We start from the raw sequence: 22902 nt of genomic DNA on the forward strand, positions 1-22902 counted from the left end.
AAAGCTGACGCAGAGAAAGTCAGGCAGGAAAATGACATTTACACCGTGTATCAATTTTAAACTCTGAGCCTGTGTCTGTCTTTGAAACAAGGGGTGCGGTGGGAGGGGTGGGGTGGGGTTGGGTTTGTCTGGGGAGGGTATAAATAAATAAGGCGAGAAACTCAACGGGAGAAGAGCGGATCAAACAAAACTGCACACACCTGGAGCCAGCAGACTGTGAGCCTGTTGGTCTCAAGCATCAGGAGGATGTGAATCACTCACTTTGACTGACTGCATCGCATTCATCACTGTTTGTGGAGGAATGTTCGCTTTTTACACGCTCTGTAAACCAATGGGCTGGAGTAGAGGCTGCGTGGAACGGAGACAGTTACCTGCTGCTGTGTCTCTCCTCAGACTGATGTGATGGCTGTCCCTTACAGAAAGGGAACCAGAGGCTGTGTCTCACAGAAAGAGTGATTTGGCTGCACCATCATCAGGACCCCACTGGATGTTCTCTTGATGTATTGCTGTGGTCTGGGACACTGGCGGAGAGAACAGTCCACCTATGTGAGTAACTGCAGCATGCTCAATGTGATCTTCCACTGTCAGGATGCTCTTGGTTGAAAATACATGAAAATATAACCTGTAAACATACAATTTTGAGTAAATATCACAAAATGCACTTTATGTAGAACTAGAACCTGTGAAATAAGGGTATCCTACATATTGTCATTCTAAGCCTCAAAGTTTCCAGTGAGTGATTCTGCCTATTATGTATTATAAAGCTAAAAACAGGGGTGAAGTTCATAATAATGTCCTGACTGTTTTGTTCTGGACTTTTATTATTTCAAAATGGCAACCTGTTCCCTCAGTAGTATTGAGTAAGAGGTCAGAACTGAACAGATCCCATGATCTACCTACTACTAGTACCACCATCACCACAGTATCTCTCTGAGCTTGTCATTCATAACATTTGACGTACGAGTACGTATTTTCAGCGGGAACTCCTTGGATAAAAATAACCTTGATGCTATTATAAGCCATGTTTTACTGCCACCTGGGCTGCCGCATGGAGAGAAAGTGAACGAGAGTGTGTGTAAAAGAACAGAATGAGAAACGCGTGAGTCACTGTGTCTGTGTGTGTGTGTGTGTGTGTCATGATGAATGCCTTACCTAAATCCCCCAGAGCAGGTGGAAGGGGATCACAGTCACACAGAAGCACACTGAGCTCCAAAGCTGTCAAAGCAAACAGGTAGTAAATAGGCTTATCGTGCCTCAGACCGTATGCAGTGTCAGGCGCAGACCTCAAAGTGCAAAGAAAGGAATCTTAAAAAAGCGCCGTCTTTTACTGTAACCGCTGCGTCAGATGTTTGCAAATCGTCAGAAATGTGCCGTTGGTATTTTCGGCACAGGACGATCAATGTCTTTTGCTATGAGTAGTCAAACTGCCAGCTACATAGTCCGATTTGTAAGTAAAATATATTCCAGCACTGCATAGGATATTAACACTGGTTTTCAAAGAAATTAGCCTACCTTGATTGGTAGTAATTTCTCAAGTAGCCTACCTTGTGTGGAGTCAACATGAAATAAACATCTAAACCCTGTTTACATTCTTAATGCATTGCCTGCTTTTATTGTGTTATTGTATTAGTGCTGATGTCACGGGCGAACATAAAGGATGCATACTGTACTTCCCTACTATAGCCTGTACCTAGTAGCTAGGCTTGGATTAGTACCCCCAGGGGCCCCTGGGCACTGAAGCTCATGGGCCCCCCTCCCCTACCTGACGACCACACCCTCCAAAAAGAACACACAAACACACACACACACACACACACACACACAATACTAAGGCCCACCAGGTGTGGGATTTGACATGCCAAATCACTATTGGTCAAAAGCTGAATGACTATCACAAGACAATGATACTTTTTTTCCCCTGAAAAGTAGGGCTGCACGATTTGGGGGAAATGTCATTGTCGATTATTGAGGTCAATATTGCGATTGCGATATATTAAACAAATGGTTTTATGAGTCAACTTGCTTGGTTCTCAAGAAAAATACACACACAGATTAGTGATAATGCTGAAATGTGTAGGCTATTTCTCAACTCAAACTAGAAACAACAACTAAATGCACTGTTTTCAAATTAAAATAATATTTTTTACAAAATTAAATATTGACATCTTTGCATTACTGCAAACTTGTTATTTGTCTCAAATAATACAATAGTAAAAAATAAATGTCATACCAGTGCCCTTACTGTCTAACAGGTAGGCCTAGGACATATACTGAAATTGAATAAAGTTATCAAACAGTCTGCACTGCATAAATTATAAATTAAATATAGACTAATCCTTATTAAAGCTAAAAAAGTTCTTTAGTCAAGAGCAGCGAGTAATTTTCTCTGTTCTTTTTGTTCTTTGATTAACTGTACTGACAGAAAGCTTTATTGGCTGCTGTCTCTTTCTGACCAGCCGCTCTAAGACTGCTCTTATGTTATGAAGATACTGGACAAAATGGACATTTTGGCATAATTGTGTGTGTTATTGTAAGTTCAAGCACGAAAGAGAACTGTATTCTGCCGTGCTGTCTGTGCACACGATACTGGCGCGTCTTTCTCTCTCTCTGTGTGTGTGTGTGTCACAGTCACACTTTTGTCTTGTCGCACATGAATGGTTTAAAAGCATTTGCATGAATAAGAGCGGGATCATATAATGTAATATAACGTTACACTTTTTAAAAAAATTCTAAATTGGATAATTATCAAGATCGAGGCCAAGCCTTCTGTATATTATTTTTATGTAGCACAAAAAAAAATCCCAAAAAGGAGGGCCCCTCTCTGCGCAAGGGACCCTGGGCACGTGCCCATGATTGCCAATATGGTAGATCCGGGCCAGCCTAGTAGGTGAAAAATTGTATGTGACAAAAGAAGTATGTCCGAATTCACAGTACTCATTAAAGATTAGGCAAAAAGTACCCGGATGACCTTCTTCTTTCAGCGAGATTCTGAAGTGTGCAATGAACACTTTACTATCCCATGAGGCCACGGGAGAGGATTTGTGAATGGGAGTGAAGCAACGTAACTGATGCTGGTAGGTCACATAATAATGGCAACATGGCGAATGTAGTATATCCAGATTACATTATACTACACGCACTCATACTAGAACATACTTTTTTAGCAGGCCTGAAGTAATTATTCAAAATGAGTGCCTAGTATGCCTAGTAGTGCCTAGAGTATGCGATTTCGGACGCAGCATAATATTTGTTACGGGTAATCTGTGTTTATGTTTTTTGTTTGGGTGGGTTTTAGTTCTGTTTCCTAGTTTTCAGTTCGTTTCTATGGTTTTTCATTAATTTGATTATCAATTTTGCACTTGTTGTTCATTTCGTTGATTGGTTTGCTTAAAGATACAATACTATTACGATATATTTTTTTTCCCTGCTAGGGGTCGCTAACCTCTTGCAATAACAAAGGCGTAGGTTGATGATGACGCAAAATTCCAATTGAATTATGGAACTTGTCGTCAAGCTTATGGATCTAATAATGCTTATGGATGAATGCATACATTGATGTTTTTATCATGACTGTGGTATGAAGCAGGGCTCGATTGCTAATGAGAGACAGATATCAGCGCACACACACGAGTCCCGCGATATAAAGGAATAAGGATTTAACTTTAAAGGGGTCATATAATGATACATGCACTTTTACAAGTTGATTGTACTGAAATGTGTGTTGGCAGTGCCTGTACACAAACATCATATAATGATAAAAATCCATCCAGTGTTTTTGTTTTAATCTCCTTATGTTTTCCCGTCTCAAATCAAGCCGTTCGACCGTGTGACGTCACATGGTCGGAAGCCCCTCCCATGATTGTTGATTGACAGCAGCGTTTCAACACAGACCCGCCCTCGCTCGTGAGCGAGCTGTCAATCATAGTCCGCGCGGACCGGCGGGGTCATTGTTGATACGCTGCAGCACTGTCTATGAGCAGAATGGCGTCTAAGCGATTGTGGTGTTCTGTTCTTGGGTGCAATAAGGAACACAGCAGTCATTTTAACCCTCTATGGACGGATTGGGCGGTACCGCCCAAAATGGCATACTTTTACAAATGTGTAATTATCTTAAAAACTATTAATGATAGAGAGGTGCGGTCTTTTTTACCTCTTCCTCAGATTCCGCTGAAAACAGTGATAACTGACCCGGCTTGTAAATATACACACTTCCTTGTTGCGCAATACCACTATGTAAAAGGCCAATGAAATCGATGTTGTTTGGCAGATTCCGCGAACAACAACCAATGGAAAAATTGCCGATGGAGAAATATTTTTCTTACCCAATCAGAGGAAGGTTACCATGACGTTTCTAGCAAATCAGAGGACTCTGTAGCCTTGCAAGGGGTGGTACTATATAGTTAGTGATATGACGCAAACAGCGTTGAATGGAGAGAAGGAGAGAGAGCGAACGGAGGCTTACGGAGCGGATTATCAGAGATGTATATGAGAAAGAGACAGAACAATTATAATATATATATATATATATATATATATATATATATATATATATATATATATATATACACATACAATTATAGCATTATTTATTGTTTTAGCACTTTTATGATGGCAAGCAGTAAACGATTTACGGTGGAACAAGCTCTGGAGAGTGACGAGGAGAAAGCATTGCTTAGAAAATTCTAAGCATTCCTAAGAAAAACGCCTAGGACTATTTGTAAATAAAGTTAAGTTTTTCATTTGTTCTTTACACATTTTATTTAACAATTACAAATTCAAAAACTGTTCACTATTGTTGTGTGATGTGTGATTTTCAGAAATAAATGAAAAAAATCTAATTTTTGTTTTTAACACATTACATGCATGCTTATGTTAGCTTAGGGTCTTCTGAATCCATAGATACCAAACACATTTGTTCCATCTCCATTACATATGGTTTACAAGGCCAAATGTAAAAATAGAGAAAACGGACCAAAAAGGGCTTGGTCCCCAGAGGGTTAATGTTCCTAAATCCGAACCGCTGAAGACTCAGTGGCTGAGTTTTGTTTTCGAAGGGAATATTCCCCACGAGCAACGTCAATGCTTTCATGTTTGCGCAAATCATTTCTCACCAGACTGCTTTATAAAGGAGGGTCAGTATAAAGCTGGTTTTGCTAAGAAGCTGCTCCTGAATAAAGGATCGGTACCAACTATTCGTGTTCCTGCTGAACCTCCAGAAAAACTGAAGTGAGTGTAACGTTTTATTAACCTATATATTAATATTTATATTAATCTTTGCAAATCGCTTGCACACTTCACGATGAATGCACCTAAGGTTTACACTCTGGATGCATTATTATGGCATGTTTTCTATGTACGACGTTCTCAATATAATTCATAATCCCACGTTTATAATGAACAACGCGTTATGGTTATTGTGTTACAAACGGTGTACACAGAACAGAGGGGCGGAGTGAGCAAAGCTCATTATCATTTAAAGTCATATGCACTGAAACGGCGTGCTGAAAACAGAGCTGTTTTTGACCAGGTAAAATAAGTGTTTTCTTACGATACTATAGGGATGCGCGGTATACCGGTACTGCAAAAATACCGGTATATATTAAATTTCAAACGGTACAATATCATAATTTTGTTCAATTCGGTATTTGATGCACTGCTGTTTCGAAGTTCAACGCTAGGCGGCAGTGCGCTACCTAAACTGACGCGGGTCACGCGAAACCGGCAAACGGTGACAACGGAGGAACACGATGGATCAAACGAAGCTCATTCGAATTTCTACACGCCCGAAATTAATAAACAGAGAGAGCAGTATGAGTGAAATAAGGCATTACTTTGCCAACAAAAGTAATGAGAAAAGTAAAGAAACAGATCTCAATGCACCACTCTGCAAACGGGGAGGCTGAACACATCAAATCTGCCGAAGCACTTGACTTATCAGTTGCTCATCTTGACTTGTTCAAAGAGTTCAGAGACCGACAGGTTAGTCCATCATTCAACTGATTTAATTTAGACTTTTATTGAACACTGAACAGCGCACATACATAAGAGCTTATCAATTATATATGATACGGTAAACACGAAGGCTCAAATCTGCTTGCATGACACGCTAGAACCAATTCAGTTTAGGTCTCATCATTTTTGCACTTTCAAACAAACATATTAATTGAATTTGAACGAATAAAGAATAAAAATGTGAATAATATTAATTTTAGTATTAGTGATAGTAAAATGAATGGCATATTAGTGCCGCTGTGGTGACCCCTAGAGGAATACGCCGAGAGAGGGAGAGAGTAACAGTAGTAATATGAATATTACTAATATTACAATTAAGCTACATTTGTCAACATTCATTAGGTAACCTGACCTAACAGTAATATAGCATTTATTAATCTATATCAATCAGTAATTAAAATTACCTAGAAAATTAAATTTACTAATACATGTTTTTAGCATGTTAACATTACTTTATGCAATGCATTAAACTAATATGAACCCAAACAGTAACCAAACCAAGATGAATAAATGCAATAAATGTTGATAAATCTCTGTTGATGCATGACAGCTAATGGTTTACATGTCATTTCATTATTCTATTATTATTATTATATGTGGATCTGTTATTATAGATATTAACCTATTTTAATTGTATAATTTCAGTGATTTTTTTGTCAAAATCAAAATTTAACCTGCTGTATGTTCCCTGACTGAATTTTTTTTATTTATTTTTTTTACAATTTGATACATTTTCTTTTGCACATTTGGTAGTGGAGAATTTCAAGCAGTGTTTAAGTGTCACTTAAATTTTGAGACTGTTTTTTTTAAACCTGTGGTATCGATTTAGTATCGATACCGAGGTATTAGGTTCTGGTATCGTACCGAAGCCAAAATTGTGGTATCGAGCAATTCGTGGTATCGTGGTATCCCTACGATACTAATGAGAATTTTTAACTAAAGTATATTACAAACTTTTAATTTAGACCCTAAAGAATCATATTAGCTTGTACAAAAATGGCATTATATGACCCCTTTAATTCTACCAAACTACCCGCAAGTGCTGAATTACTCACAAAGGTCAGTTTATTTGAAGATTGAAGCTTGTGAGGTAACATTAACTTAACGCACCGCTGTTTCACTTGGTCTAGCTGCTACTAACTTTACACTATCAAACTGCATTGAAAGTTATAATGTTATTCTATGTGTTAGTTTGTTGGCTGTATGAGACTAGCAGTAAGCTAGATCAACATTAGAATAACATACAGATCATATTCTAACATTTCATCAACTTGAACTTTATAAGTTTTATGTACATTTGCTCACCTGTCAAATAAAGTACATGTAAGAGCTCTGTCAAGTCGACGTTTGTCATTAGTACCCTCTCGGCATCTCGAAAACACCACGCTGATATTGATCCTCGCTCCTTTTTTCCCAAAGTCTGCTTGCCATGGTCCATAATGTTTGAACGAAACAACTGCAGCTAACAGTTAGACGTAAGTAAGCTGTTGTCCACGTCTGTCGCATGGTCTGTCGTCATGGTTACTTACTGTCCTCGTACTGCACGAGCGGAAACCAGGGATAACGCGGATATTACGTCAGTGACAAGCGAAAATCGCGGGACGCAATTATAGGCTTGTTTGAGATGAGCAAAATCTGCGCAGAACCGATCACCGGTGATCAGCGCGAGATGCATGCCGGTTAGAAATGTGTCCGAGTGCGGTCCGCCTTGCTCTGATGTCATGCTGACGTGTGTCAAAAAACTCTCGCGACCGCAAGGCGCACGTGTCGGATTCTGCAGTCGCGCGCAGTTGCTCTCCACCGACATGGAGGGAAACGACTTGCTGACGGCACAGCTTAATGCTCATTGGTTTAAACAACCGTGATGTATTGTTCTCTTTTAAAATGTTTGATTTTAAAACTCTGATATCATGTTTTATGTGTATAGATTATGTGTGGATATCCCCAAACTCTCTGACAGTGCGATCTATGTGATGTAATAAAAAAAAATAAAATAAAAAAAAAACACATATCTGTAAAGAAAAAAAATGATTCATAAACATATAGGCCTATTTAAAATGGAATTAAATAAGTACTTTGGGTGTCTTGTTCATTATATTTATTTTCATATTCAAGCAACAAAACTTAAAATACATCCAGTTTATTAGCAACACCGTGCACGAGTGTGAATCCCGCGATATCCGCCTTTGATCTCACAGGTGTCAGATCCACTGCGAGAAGAGCGATCTGTTCGGCTTGCCTGCGCTTTTTTCACTCCTCCTCTCACTGCAGCCGCCTACTCTCTAATCTCGACTACATTTCAGGCGAGGCAAGGCGCATCTCAAACAAGCCTATTTTTCCCCCCAGGATGGTAGGGGAAGGCATAGATATCCATAATAAAGGCCTTTATTATGGATATCTATGTAGATATCCATATCTATACATACAGTCGGCAACTAGTCATAGTTGGGGGCGTGGTCGGCGTGGGGGAAAACGACTTGCTGACGGCACAGCTTAATGCTCATTGGATTAAACAACCGTGATGTATTGTTCTCTTTTAAAATGTTTGATTTTAAAACTCTGATATCATGTTTTATGTGTATAGATTATGTGTGGATATCCCCAAACTCTCTGACAGTGCGATCTATGTGATGTAATAAAAAAATAAAAAAATAAAAAAAAAAAATTATTCATAAACATATAGGCCTATTTAAAATGGAATTAAATAAGTACTTTGATTGTCTTGTTCATTATATTTATTTTCATATTCAAGCAACAAAACTTAAAATACATCCAGTTTATTAGCAACACCGTGCACGAGTGTGAATCCCGCGATATCCGCCTTTGATCTCACAGGTGTCAGATCCACTGCGAGAAGAGCGATCTGTCCGGCTTGCCTGCGCTTTTTTCACTCCTCCTCTCACTGCAGCCGCCTACTCTCGAGTCTCGACTACATTTCAGGCGAGGCAAGGCGCATCTCAAACAAGCCTATTGACGCCTGCCGACCGGCAACGATACATTGCAAAATTAACTGCAATAGGATATGATTGTCCTTATTTAATTAAAAAACTAGGTCAATGACCCAACCAAATGGCCGGAGGTGTCATTTCCAGATATATTCTTTGATTCTTATTGTTATCTGGTTGAATCTCCAGGTAAGACATCGCGGTAGCTAACTTATCGGTAACATTAGCCTATAACTCAATCATATGTTGCAAACTATAACTCCATAAAACCTTGTCACTTACCAATTGTAGGCCTACACTCCAAACTGTAATGCTTTTGTAAAACGGTGATCAGTAGTACGTACGAGGGACTGTGCTGACAGGTTCACGGCGTAGCGTCATTACGTAGCGATTGGCCTATCAAGCCAATCTTCAGCTGATAACGCTAATGTGAATGAGACATCCCTTATGAAAAACAACCATTGGAATCGTGTAGTATTTTAGGATAAAATGCGACAACTTTAAAGGGGGATTTTGAAGAGAGCACAACAAGACAATGTTTTCCTTGCTTTGGTCTTCTCTGAAATAGAAAGCGTTTCAAGCATAGACTGTAAAAAAAATACGTTTCAAGGTATTGGTGAAATTCGTTGAGAAAGACTTTGAATAATGGCTTATGATTTGAAAATTTACACTTATGAATATAAAATTTTGCTAGGAGAAGGAATAGATTTATAAAGTAAGATTCTTTCTCAAAGTTTTTCTCCGTATTAATAAAACCAAATAAAACTTATTTCCAGAATAAAGAAAAATGAGGGTACACAAAATCAGTAATATACCCGCAAAAGCTCTTCCAAAACAATTTGGTATTTACAGTCCCAAAACAAGTGTACAGTAGTTTCATCTTGTTCATTACAAAAATCACATTTTATGTCAATGTCAGGTTTAAACTTTTTTAGGTAGCCTAACTTTTCACTGGATAGAATCTATGAATTAATTAGTTAATATGTGTAACTTCTCATCTGAAGAGATCACGTTTCACGGCCAAAACAAATAACCAAGGGAGGAGAGCCCTTCTAGCCAATCAGAGGCGAAAAAGGCAGTACCTTCCCCTACCATCCTGGGTAAAAAAAATATCGCTCCCGGGACGGCCAATTATTTAAAATTGGAATTTCTCTGAAATTAAAAATCTTTGGGAACTTTTGGGATATTGTAAGTACACAACTGCAGGAAATATATCACACTGTACAAGTAATTTTTGGATATTTTATTACAAAATTCTTACATATTGTACCTTCAAGCTCTGCATTTCTTTCAGTTCATTAAATTGTCTGTTGTTCTGTTCATGGTTTTCTAGTTTTTGTTTTGAGTTTTTAAAAAATCATTACTGCTGTGATTATATCCATTTCTCATCTTAATTTGCAACCAACTCTGACAATATATGAATAACAATAATAATAGCAGTAATAGTAATAAATGTTACAATTAGTTACATAGGTTTTGCTTTAGCAAACACGGGATATGTTCAGAATGGAATGCTAGTATACAACTTTGTGCTGTATACATAGCCTACTGTATACTACAAACTGTAATGGCCTAATATTTTTTTTGATAAACATTTCATAATAAACGTTTCAAGCTGCTTAATTTTTATCACGACCACATGATTGTGGTCATCAGCAAGTGCAGTCAACTTAGTGTCATGGGTAGGCTATAAAACACTATTATTTGTATTTTAAATAGTTTTGTGAAAAAAATATCCTACATTTGGGTGGTCTGATCATACTTTAAAGTAAAGTACATTGCATTGTGGGATGCAGTATTTCAGACAGTAACCTCTGTCGTATAATATTCTATGCATACAGAAAATTTGCAGAGAATACACTACTGCAGCAATAAATGTATGGTAGTAGTATGCAATTATAATTAGCATTGAATGTCCTGTTTCACTCTGACATAGATATGCCTACATCACATTATATGGACAACAGGTTGCAAATGCGTTTTCATGTTTACTGAAATGGTTTTAGATAATTTTTTTATTTAAAAACAAGACTAAAGAGATTATTTGAGGTGGGGGGTTTTTCCCACCAAACTCTATTTTTGCCTTCAGTATAGAGTAGGACAGTGTGGGAGCTTTGTGTGATATATTGATGTGTTGAATATTTTGAACTTTCATGTTAAGCCTCTGAAGTGCACTTGGGAGGTGCGGCCTGTTCCATTTCCCTGCCATGTGTTCTTGGTTTCTGTTGTGTATCTAATCCCCTAACATGGATTATACGGCAAGTATTTGTGTCTAAAAGATACAATTTAGATTTCATCCAGGCTTACATGACATCTCTTGCAGACACATTTACCACTTCTCTTGACAAAAGGCTCTTTGACTTGATAGCACTTATGAACTTGATCAAAGGTTATACCTTGGGTATAGGCTACTGTTTGTTTTTTTATGTGATTTTTTTTTTGTTAGGTGTGATTCACATAAGTGTGATATTGTGAGGAAGAAATGACTTAATCCATTATAGTTTCATGAATAAATAATTAAATGGAATTGCTGTCACTTAGCAGCTGAACTTGACAAGGTGAAGTATTAAGGCTTTAATATGAGTAGAAGGGTTTGAGACACGGCCTAGTTCAGCTTTGACTTTAATGTTCTTCCAATACGACGTTCAACTCTTGTTTTTCTTTGGCAGATATTGATCTTGAATGAACTTGAATTATATTAAGTGTTTATCTGGCTATTGGCAGTGGCTAATGGAAGAGAACCCATCTTTATCATATTCTGCCAGAATACTGGAGACAGGATGGCAGCGGATGAAGGACATGCCTCTGTTAATGCCAATTTCTGGCATTGACATACACTACATAATTTAAATGAAAAGGTTGAGCAAATCCATTCTATTTTGTTTGATAAGCCATTTCCCTCACTCTGAGTGTTTTTTAACAGTTCGCAGAGTTGAGAGACGGCCCCCAAAAACGTTTGATTAATGTACACATGAAACTTTAGCACTGGGCTCATGTATTTCATATCCCTTTGGAACGCTGAGTATTTTATTGTTTTATTTGAAGAATCATGTGTCACATGAGTGGGCAAAGCTGAGGAGGTTTTCAATTAAGGAAATGAGCCAATGTACAAAGTTTTAAGCTTCACCAAGGGTGTAAATTTGGTTTGAACATTGGGGGTTGAAGAGTAAACCGTTTTAGCGGGGTCCCCTTGTTAGAATTATTTATTTACAAAATGTTAGGTTACCTATCATCTACACGTGCAAAGTTGGTTGATAACTGCAACCCTTTGATGCGCAAGCTATGGATACCCCTTCTAATGCACAACATGGGTCTAAAAAGACCCGTATTCATTTCCTATGTTATGCATGGCTTGGCATTTTTTTGTTTCACCTTTTGAAATCACTTTATTTGAGCATTTAATATTTCATGATCTATAAATTTCATGATTTATGAATATTCAAAATATCTGGTTTTCAATTATCACAAATTCATATTTTAATATTTCCTAGGTTTTTTGTTAATCCATCAAGTTTACACACATGGGTCTAAAATGACCCATCTATGCAAGCGTGATAAAACAAAAGAATAAAGAAAACTTTTTGTTAAAATAGCCAATGTCACAGTTGTTTAGATCAACACATTTACTGTAACACTTGAAATATGTTTATTGGCCACTTTATCACACATAACACACATAAAACCGATAACACTGAAATTGAACTGTAGTGTAGTGCAACTGTAGGGGGATCTCCCCACCACCAATGTGCAGCATCCACCCGGATGATGCGCCAGCAGCCATAGTGGACCAGAACGCCACCACACAACTTATGTGGCTTATGTGACCGATAGCATTGATTTATGACCACAAATAAAAATGACTATGGAGGTACAGTGTCTGCCCAACAGCGACAATATATACTTGTGTATATATATAACTTTCTATTGCAACTTTTATTTTGTTGACCTAGCTATTAGATCAAATAGAATATGTCGACCACAAGCTAGCTAATAGTATTGGACATGTTTCTCTTTTGCACTAGTAATGGATTTCAAGGTCAAGGTAACCTTAGCCTAAACGTTCAAATATTAGGCTATATCTAGATGTCTTTCACAAAATATCAAATATTTTCTGTGACAAAAAATGTATTAAATAAAACTTACATGCATGAAATATACAAAAGCAGACGTGTTGAATTGTGAAATGTGTGGCAGGTGAATAGTTTTCTGCAGTAAATATATTTTTATTATATATATAAATATCAAAGGTTCCTATATGGGTCATTTCTGACCCATGTGTGTAAAATTGATGTAGAAATACAAAAACCATGTTTGTTTATAAAGTAAGAAAGTAAAAATAAATATAATGATTTGTGGAAATCAAAAACAAGATATTTAATGAATACCTGGATTAATAAATGATAAAATACATTTCTTTCAAATATTCAGCAAAGAAACATGAATACGGGTCTTTTTAGACCAACTTGCACATTAGAAGGGTAGTGACACAAAAACGATTTTTATTCGAAAAGTAAGAAAGGAAAAATTTAAGAAGAATTTGTAATCCAATTAAAAGTTAATTGAGGAATACCTGGAATGCTGAATGATGAAATTCATTTCTTGCAAAGAAATAGAAAATGAAAACTCAGTCGGGTCTATTTAGACCCATGTTGTGCATCAAAGGGTTAAGTAAATACGTGCAATTAATTTTCTTATACTTAAAATGTTTAGGCCTATTTATTTATTTATTTTGTGGTCAAAATTGACCTCTTGAAACTACAATAAAACGTGAAAAATTCTAGGGTGGTCATGGGAGAAAAAGCCTTCCAATGAATTTTGGTGCAAGACGATATTTTCGCTTTTTCTCTTCAGTCTTTTTAGATTATGTGGCTGTTTGATGTTTCTATAACATTTTAAAGTAGTAAGAAATCAGTTAGGTTGCATATCATTGCAAAAGGAGCGGCTTGTGCAAATATTATCGCACTTTTGGAAACTCCTGCTTTTGGAATTTTTTGTTTTCGTTACATGGTATAAATATTAGAGTTGTATTTGCTAGTTTTGTTCATTGTATTTTACCTGTATATTATCTTAAAAATGATGTGATAAAAAAATAGTCCATTGCAATGTACAAAATAATCCCAATAATCGGCCATTGCAAGATGATACAGTGATGGAGCCTGAGGGGTGTCCCTTGACATCTGATTGGCCACCCCAAAATTTAATTTGCTATACTGACAGTTCGATGCTGATTGAAATGTAATTTTACCTGTTGTTCATGTATATCAACGGTGAGTATTAAGAGAAAAAAATTACATTAGTTGCAAGATACATAAGATTAAGTATATAGAAGGTCGCACCCTGTACTAGAAGTGAAGAGCCGTTCAAAAACCCTGCCGTGCCACAGAGCGCCATTTGCATATTTTTCCATTAAAATACATTAGGCCTATAGTATATTTTCACCATTTGTTTTCAATGTTGGTCAGATCTGTTTGATTTGTTGTTGTTACTACCAAACTAACCTATCATATTTACAGAGAGAAGGCTGGTATTAGTTGATGGTTATATGAAAAGCATACCCTGCTGTTTTGCAGTATGTTTGACCTATTCCAGAGGCAGGACAGGGAGTGTTTGAACAGTGCCGGAGGATTATGAGCATTGCTCATCCTGTTTTAGAGAGACATACAATCTGTCTGACAACACTGGGCAGGACGTGCCCTGTGCTCCACCTTATTCTTTCTATCATTTTAAATCTCCTCTCCCAGCTGTTGGGTGGGCTGGATTGGCCGCTCATGAGTTCCTGCCTCCAGTACTATGGGGCGGAGCATCATCCAGATGTTATGTTGCATATCCATGCAGTATTTTAATGCATTGCCAGGCAGAGGGGCTGAAGAGGGAGAAAATGATAGAGACAAGAAGATCAAACTTTGTAGTTTTCGTTATGTCATGGTCATGTCAGTTGCTCTACACATCATGTAGGGGGTGGCCAATGGCCACTGTGTATCATATCAAAGCCTAACTTCGGTGGGACCAGACACCAGCGCAAATGAGCCACAGATCTCAGAGGTGAATTTCGAAATTGAGGGCATCAGTCACCGGTTCTCCTTCTCCTCTTTGCAGAAATGCCTAGAACTCTTAAGAATAAAAACGTCTCTTGGGTGAGTACTGTCTGAAACTAAGAGGGGCAGCCCTAAGGTTCATTGTAAGTGTGTTTCTAGCTAAATTGTCAATCAAGGCACATGGATTTCGTTGGGACATTTGGCTTTAGATGGAACTGAGCTCTTTATTGACAGTGTGTGAGGGCCAGTTTGTGGTTATAATGATGTGACTGTCAAAAATGTATTTAAAACAAGGTCCTAATTAGCATATAAAGGGAGCAGCCCATCGAATGCCACAACATTAGCCTTTATGTAGAATATAATTTAGTTTGTCATTATTACCACAATGATCTTGTGAAAGTGGTTTGATGTTTGAAAACGCTGCTCAGTGAGACTAAAAATCGATCCATGGTCCCTGAAGACCCTATAAATTTGATTTATAGTGCCATATTCAAACAGATGTGCAGGGAAAGATGCTTTCATGCCAGGACGCATTTCAAACAGGCATAATGAGTGACCTGAATGCTGTTAAGAACAAGGATTACTGAGGGGAAAAACCTCCCAGAAACACAAAATAAGCTCTTCTGGAGTATTGTAAGTAGACAGTCACTATAGCCAATATTTTAGGTACAAAAAAGAGGCAGATATTCTAGTTGGTACTGGACTAAATTTGATGTATCATTAAAGTCAGCAATAATCGAATTGAATCCCTCAGAAGGATCATATAAACTTACGAACTCTGCTTTTTAAAGGGATAGTTCACTTGGTCCTGTATGACACAAAAGAAGATTTTTAGGACCCCCTAATTTCATTGCATGGATATAGTTGAAACATGCATATAGTTGAAAGAAAGAAAGAATATAATCAAACAGGTTTGAGATGACATGAGGGTAAATGATGACAGAATTCTTATATTTGGATGAAGTGTCTTGTCACCAACTAAGGATCAGGGTTAGGGTTTTGCAGTCTCTCACCGAAAGGCTGATCATTTCAGGTGTGATTGTAAGGTCAGACAGATGTTTGTCTTCCAGCTGGATGTGTTTGTGTGTGTGAGGTTGAATGGACCAGAGGAGAAAGGTGCTGAAGCTGGAACTCCAGTAGTGCGTGTGTTTGCCTAGTTGTGCCCTTCTGAGAAGTGTAATACTGAGTGTGGCTTTACACTGCACACACCCCTCTGTAAGAGGCTTATAGATTCACTGTGTGTGTGTGTGTGAAAAGCGTAATCCAACTGCATGTGCTTTCACATGCATATTAATGCATGTTCATTGTGTGTAATATTTATGCACATGTCTAAATGTGCTGGTCTAAAAAAAAAATTTATAAACAGGCAAAGAGCTGTGTCCTTATTTTGATTGCATTGTAGGCTAAGGCCATCTATACTTAGACAATGTAGCAGACATTTTTATGGTCAACAGACACTCCACAGAAATTCAGTTAGTGTGACTGACGTTAAGTGTCTCACGCTAAGATTTGTCTACTAGTAATTTAGTAAATCTGTACTCATGGAATTATCATGACTGCTTATGTGTATGTGTGTGGGTTGATGACATTTAAAAGAGAGAAACATTTAAAAAAGGATAGTTGTATTGTTCATACTCTTGGCTACTACACATTTATTTAAAATTTTTACTAGGTTAGATGATAAAAATGTCATTTTGTAAGAATCTAAAGAAATCAAAAGAACCTCTCAGGTTACGACTGTAACCTATGTTCCCTGAGAACAGGGAACGAGACTCTGCGTCGAATGACGCTTTGGGAAACACCTCAGGCGTGACAGGTGTCTGAAATCACAATCAAATCACGTCAATCACATTGACCGGCGACAGCCCGTGAATCATTAATGTGAATGATTAACATGCGACCTGGAAGTATCAAAGGGCCCCTTGCAAACATGACAATATCTTATGACAATATTCGTCTGAAGGGACTGTTCAGTAGGCAGGCCCCGAGGCATGGCAAGGAGATACAGTGTCTCGTTCCCTGTTCTCAGGGAACATAGGTTACAGTCGTAACCTGAGACGTTCCCTTTCGAAAGGGAACTCGCACTGCGTCGAATGACGCTTTGGGGAACGATATACCCACGCCGCCATGCTGAGGGGAGTGCATGCCCATTGGCAGTGACAACTGTCCGAACCAGCAAATTCAAATGAAATGCTAGAACCACTCACCCTCAGGTCACACTGGGCTGTCAGTGACAGAATTCCCAACGGTCATAGCCCAAGCTATAAGCCTTGCAGGAAAACCTCCATAAACATGGTTAAATGAAAGGCCCGCTCAAAGGCCTAGGACTACAACTTCAATTAGAAGGGGTCCCTTCTAGGGAATGTGGCTAGGGAACCCGAAGGAACCCCAGCCAATCACTATTCAGGGGAACGTACTCACCCCGAAATGGCACCAGGACAGCCTGACCTGGCGTCAGTTACATAGACACTTAGTCAGGCCACTTCCTGTCTGTCCGAAGACAGAGCCTCTGGACACTTGCCTTTAGGTAAGGCATCCAACCCGAGGGACTGCGAAGCTGGCAGTGAACCACTCGGCCCGGATCTCAGAGACGGGATATCCTACAGAGTATGACTCAGCAAGTGCTTTCCAACCCTTGCCAGCGAGGGGAGTTTCTCTACTCGATCCATGGATCTACCCAGTGTTTGTGTTTCAAAACACTGAGGAGGCCTGTGAAGGCCTAAGGGCTGATCTAACTGGGAGGCCTCACAAGAGGCCTATACGACCGTCTGACCAGACTCAGGAGTCCGCGTGCTCATAGTGGAGGGGAGGTCAAACGAAATTTCACACCCTATTTTACAAAATCTGCCGTTTTATTCAGTGCCGCATCTTGTCGAGTAAACTCGACCGTGGCGCCTAGAGGGTTAAAACAAGGGGAGTACAACATACGCCACTCTGCTTCAACGGAGGCCCCAGAGTCAGGGGACTAACATCTGTACACATGGGCGTCAGCTCATGGCAATTCTCTGGCTTCAGGGGAGCGTACTTCGACAAAAGAAGAAGTGAAGCTAGAACTTCCCGCTCGACCCGAGCCATAGTAGTGCGAGGTAGGATAATACAAAATTGAAAATAAAGTACTCAGACCTACCCTGTATCACAGGGGAATACTCCCACCTCACTCTGAGGTTTACCAGGGTGCGGGCCTGCCAGCGGCTCTAGGGGTGACAGAAAATGTATCTGTGCCCAACCTAGGGGAGTGGGGCTTGTTTGTGAGCCAAACCACCTACAACCCAACGCCCGAGTAGTAGCTCAGCGGGGTAAGCGAAGCCTAAACTGGCAGCCCAGATTCCGTATGCTAGTTCTGCATGGCAGCGTCGGGCAGACGACCCAGTCTCTTCGTGAGGCGAAAGACGGCCTAACCCTTCTCAATAAAGACACATTGTACCGGGGAGGCATATTTGAGGCCTAACCCAGGATCTTTATAAACCATGCCTCTGCACCACGCTGCATTACTCTTGTCGCCCCAGAATGCAGAGAAGGGGGCAGGCTTCGGCCTAACGACTCCCATGGGAGGAGGCTGTCATACAGGGATGCTTTCTAGAAACCTACATTCACAAAGTGAAGGGTCAGAGGCAGAAATGCTTAAAGTGAAAATTGCAGGTTACATTTTTCACAAAGATAATGCAATGTGCTTACTAAACATAAAGATAAGAACTGCCCACCATTGTTTTTTGTTTTTTTATACCAAAATGCTGAATATAATATGAAAAGTTGGTACTTTTTACACTCCCCCTCCCTTCCACTAGGCTGGGCGTGACGTCATAAAAGGGACTCCAAGCCTAGAGTTACCGTTAGTCTAACGGCAAGTAGGCTAGCAATTATATAGAAACATTTTTTAGGTTCAGAAGTGATGAATGAAATAACTCAATTGTAAACATACTCGTGTGTGCTGGCTTCAAGAGGACCGTGATCCTGCCTGCAATGAGAGTAAGCTATTCGCAAAACAAACAGGTTCAGGCAGCATGCGAAGTCCCTCTCGAGAAGAGGGACAGGCGAGAGTGGAGCGTTCACAAAGAAAAATTCTCACAATTTGTACAGGCAGTTCCCTCTTCCCAGACAGAAAAATGCACAGTTCGTGTGTGACACCCGGCTTCAGATATCTTGAGCACGGGTCTGCACACTTCTGAAAGCATTTCATAATTACCTTATTTTCAAAGTGGTTACAGACAAAACAGTCCCTTAAGACGAAAAAGGATATTGTCATGTTTGCAAGGCGCCCTTTTATACTTCCAGGTCGCATGTTAATCATTCACATTAATGATTCACGGGCTGTCACCGGTCAATGTGATTGATGTGATTTGATTGTGATTTCAGACACCTGTCACACCTGAGGCGTTCCCCAAAGCGTCATTCGACGCAGTGTGAGATATTGGTTAATAATTAATGTATGTGTATATTTTATAAGAACACAGAATGCATCAACATTAACTCTTGTGGCATTGAACGTTAATTTTAATAAAACAAATTATAATCAAAAGACAAGACAGACTGAATTACTTATGACCAATTCCATTATGATTTTCAGGACTATTTAATTGCCTAATATATTTGATAAATATGCATATAAACAGAAGATAATAAAACTATTATCCTAAATAGCAAACCATTCAAGGTGATCCAAATAAACTATTTATGACAAAATAACAATAACTGGAGGCACAATATTTAGTGTCTTGTATGAATGGTTCTGATCCACTTTCTCACTTTTTTTGTACTTGACTTCTTTATGGATGCTATCTAGAGTTTTTCCTTCTATCAAAACAAGTTTACAAGATACATGCAAACACTGAAGAGAAATGCACATCCTAAAAGAGTCTCTCTCTCTCTCTCTCTCTCTCTCTCTCTCTCTCTCTCTCTCTCTCTCTCTCTCTCTCTCTCTCTCTCTCTCTCTCTCTCACACACACACACACACACACACATACAGGATCACCATCGCTTACTCACAGGTGTACACCTTTAATACTCTGTCATCTGATTAGTGCCATATATAGGTAATCTAGAAAGATGTAGTGGTCTTTACTGGGCTATAATGTTAGTCTATAGTAATTATAATTGATTGTATATAAAAATAATAGTGTCTACAGTATTTCCAAAAGCTGTGTATCCCAGTCAGACTGCAGTATTTTTGTGCAAATTCACCTTTTACTTGGTATAATGGCTATGTAATATTTGGCACAGTGTTTGCTCCATGTGTAATGCTGGTGAATCATACTCCTGCTGTTGTTTATGCATTTAAAATGTCCAATTTTCTGTCATGTTTTGTTGTGTGAATAAAAATATTTGATTTTAAGAACATTTTGATACTTTTGTACAATCAACACAACTGTTAGTTCCGGTCAAATTTGATTGTTCAAGTGGCAATTATTATGCTGATATTACAGTCCATGAACAATGGGCCTTTTCACTGTGGAATTATTATTATTAATATTATTATTATATATTAGTGACTTTTTCTATCGGTTACATCATTTCACCTGTAGGTGGCGACAAGTGACTGTAATATGAGTGAATCATTCCATCATCCGATTTGTTCCAAACACTTTCAGTCAGGCCTGAAAAAAAAAAAAACTTTCATTCCGGAATAATTGGAATAGCATTATGGCAGAAATGGTAAAAGTAGTGTTCTAGTATGCAATATCAAATTCAGTCAATGTCTTCATAATTTAGTAATTGAATCATTTACTCAACCTGATTCGTTTCCTGATTCGAACTCCTGTGTAGCTTGGAGGCGCAAAGCATTTAATTCTGAAGGTTAGTAGCCTTTTGGAACTATTTTATTCTTGAGGACCACATTTGTGTAGCCTACTCCCTATAGTAAAACATGATGAAAATCGACTTATGACATTTGAAGCGGCCCCCAACATTTGAAACTCATATCTGACAAGTCATGATTTAGGAAATTGGGACCTGACTTAAAGGGGCACTTGACAACTATTTCAACTTAGGCCCCGTCCACACTACTGCGTTTTCGTTTAAAAACGGAGACCTTTTGCTACGTTTGCACCTCCCGTCCACACTAAAACGGAAAAAAACGGAGACCCAAAACGGAGAAGTTTAGAAACGCTGCCGACCCGTTTTTCGTTTTGATTCTCCGGAGGGCGTTTTAGTGTAGACGGGTCAAAACGGAGGACTTTAGAAACGATGACGTAGTAGAGGCTCACGCTCGGCTCTATGATTGGGTGTCATCAGTCATGGCGTAGCCTATATCTTTGCTAGCAGCTGTTGTACAAGTAAATTCTGCATTTTACAACGCTATAACTGCCTACATGCGCCGGAGTGAAGCTATTATTCGAGCGATCTGTGACAATTCCCCGTGTGCAGCGGCGGCGTTGACCGTACGGAGCGTCGGTTTGTGGTTAACCCAGAGCATGGTGGGATAATTTTATCAATGAAGTTGTGTTTACACCGGCACGCGCATGCCCAGTGTTGGTGAATGGTCACGTGATCCGCGTTTTCAGTCGTTTTAATGTGGACGGAGATCAATCCTAATACGCAGCTAAAACGCTGGTGTGGACGGAGATCGTATTCGTTTTAATTCTCCGTTTCTAAACTAAAACGCAGTAGTGTGGATGGGGCCTTAATCAAACCGTTTAGAAATCATTTGAATGGTTCATTAACCTGTTCTGGAGAGAATGGTGACTTTCCCCGCTGCCCCCAGCGTTCCCAGGCGGAAAACCAACCTTGCAACATCGGGACTAACGTCCCGGTAAGTTGGAAATAGGAAGTCTCGTGAGAAGCGAGAAACCCGAACTGCTTTATGGCAATTCGACATAATTCTATGATACTGTGTATGATGTATTACCCACCTCGGTAGACATAGCTCCACACGATAAAGTTGACCAGCTCCGATAATAACAAATGCACATAAGCAGCGGTAGAAAGTGGGAGGAGGGCGCCGCAAGTGAGTTTTTTAATGACAGTGTTGTGAAAATATACGCCGCACAGCTGTAGGGGGAGCTCGATGAGAAAACATGCGACAACAAAAGTGAAAATCAGCGAAGAAATGGCTAGAGTTGCCAAGTTCCCCTTTAACCTAAATTCACCCCTTATTTTAAATACACTAAGGAGGCCAGAAGGCCTTTATTAACCCCCCAAAGCCATGTGGAGTACTTTTATCATGGATGGATGCACTTTTATGGACTTCAAATAAGAAACGGCCATTCACTGCCATTATAAAGCTTGGAAGAGCCAGGACATTTTTTTTTAATATAACCCCGATTGTATTCGTCTGAAAGAAGAATGTCATATACACCTGGCTTGAGGGTGCAGTAAATCATGGGGTGATTTTCATTTTTGGGTGAACTATCCCTTTAACATCGTTATCTCCTTCTAGAAAACGTTATGTCTACGAGTTGTACTTACGAATATATACCCTACCTTATACAGAATATCAATTTTGCTAATCGCGCGGGTTTGCAGTTCGTGCTTGGAGCAACAGATGCCACTATGTGGAATAAAGCCCTTCAGAGCGGGGGAGGGTTGAGGAGTAGTGTGGCAAACTCCACTCACAGCGAGAGACTCTCACACTGCTTGTGTGTCCACTCATGGAGAGACTTTCGGTCTTCATCGTTTGCGACAATCAGATAAACCTGAGGCTCACGACGTTATGAATTTCACAACGCGCAAAACATGCAGTAAAACCTGCTTAGGGTTCATCTGACAAAGTTGGCTCGCTGTCCTGGGACGGAACAGATTAAAGGGGATAGTACATGGATATTTCTCAGTCGTTGGTCAATCTCGGCTGCGAGAGCACAAATTGACCACTACTTAAGCTGTTAATCGTGGAGAAACGAAAAGAAAAACGAGCAAGTGGGCATGCCACCCAAGAAAAAGGTAAAACATCTTCTGTGTTAGTGCATTTGTGTGTGTGT

At 39.2% G+C, this 22902-nt stretch overlaps 1 protein-coding gene across 5 annotated transcripts in view; it reads left to right on the plus strand.

The window, feature by feature from the left end:
• Positions 1-128: 128 nt before the first annotated feature.
• The window catches only part of cacnb2b (calcium channel, voltage-dependent, beta 2b), a 42947-nt gene continuing 20173 nt past the window's right edge, over positions 129-22902 (plus strand). For 2 of the 5 annotated variants that reach the window (XM_056267528.1, XM_056267529.1), the window contains exon 1: positions 129-546. In XM_056267528.1, coding sequence (XP_056123503.1) covers positions 499-546 — 48 coding nt within the window. In that variant the 5' untranslated portion in view covers positions 129-498. Of the gene's footprint in view, positions 547-14830; positions 15092-22531; positions 22865-22902 lie in introns of those variants that run through there. The other 3 variants (XM_056267531.1, XM_056267532.1, XM_056267530.1) reach the window with 2 other exon arrangements.

The sequence above is a fragment of the Rhinichthys klamathensis genome, unplaced genomic scaffold (assembly GCF_029890125.1).
Source record: "Rhinichthys klamathensis goyatoka isolate OS25496 unplaced genomic scaffold, OSU_Roscu_1.1 h1tg000261l_1, whole genome shotgun sequence".
NCBI lineage: Eukaryota > Metazoa > Chordata > Actinopteri > Cypriniformes > Leuciscidae > Rhinichthys > Rhinichthys klamathensis.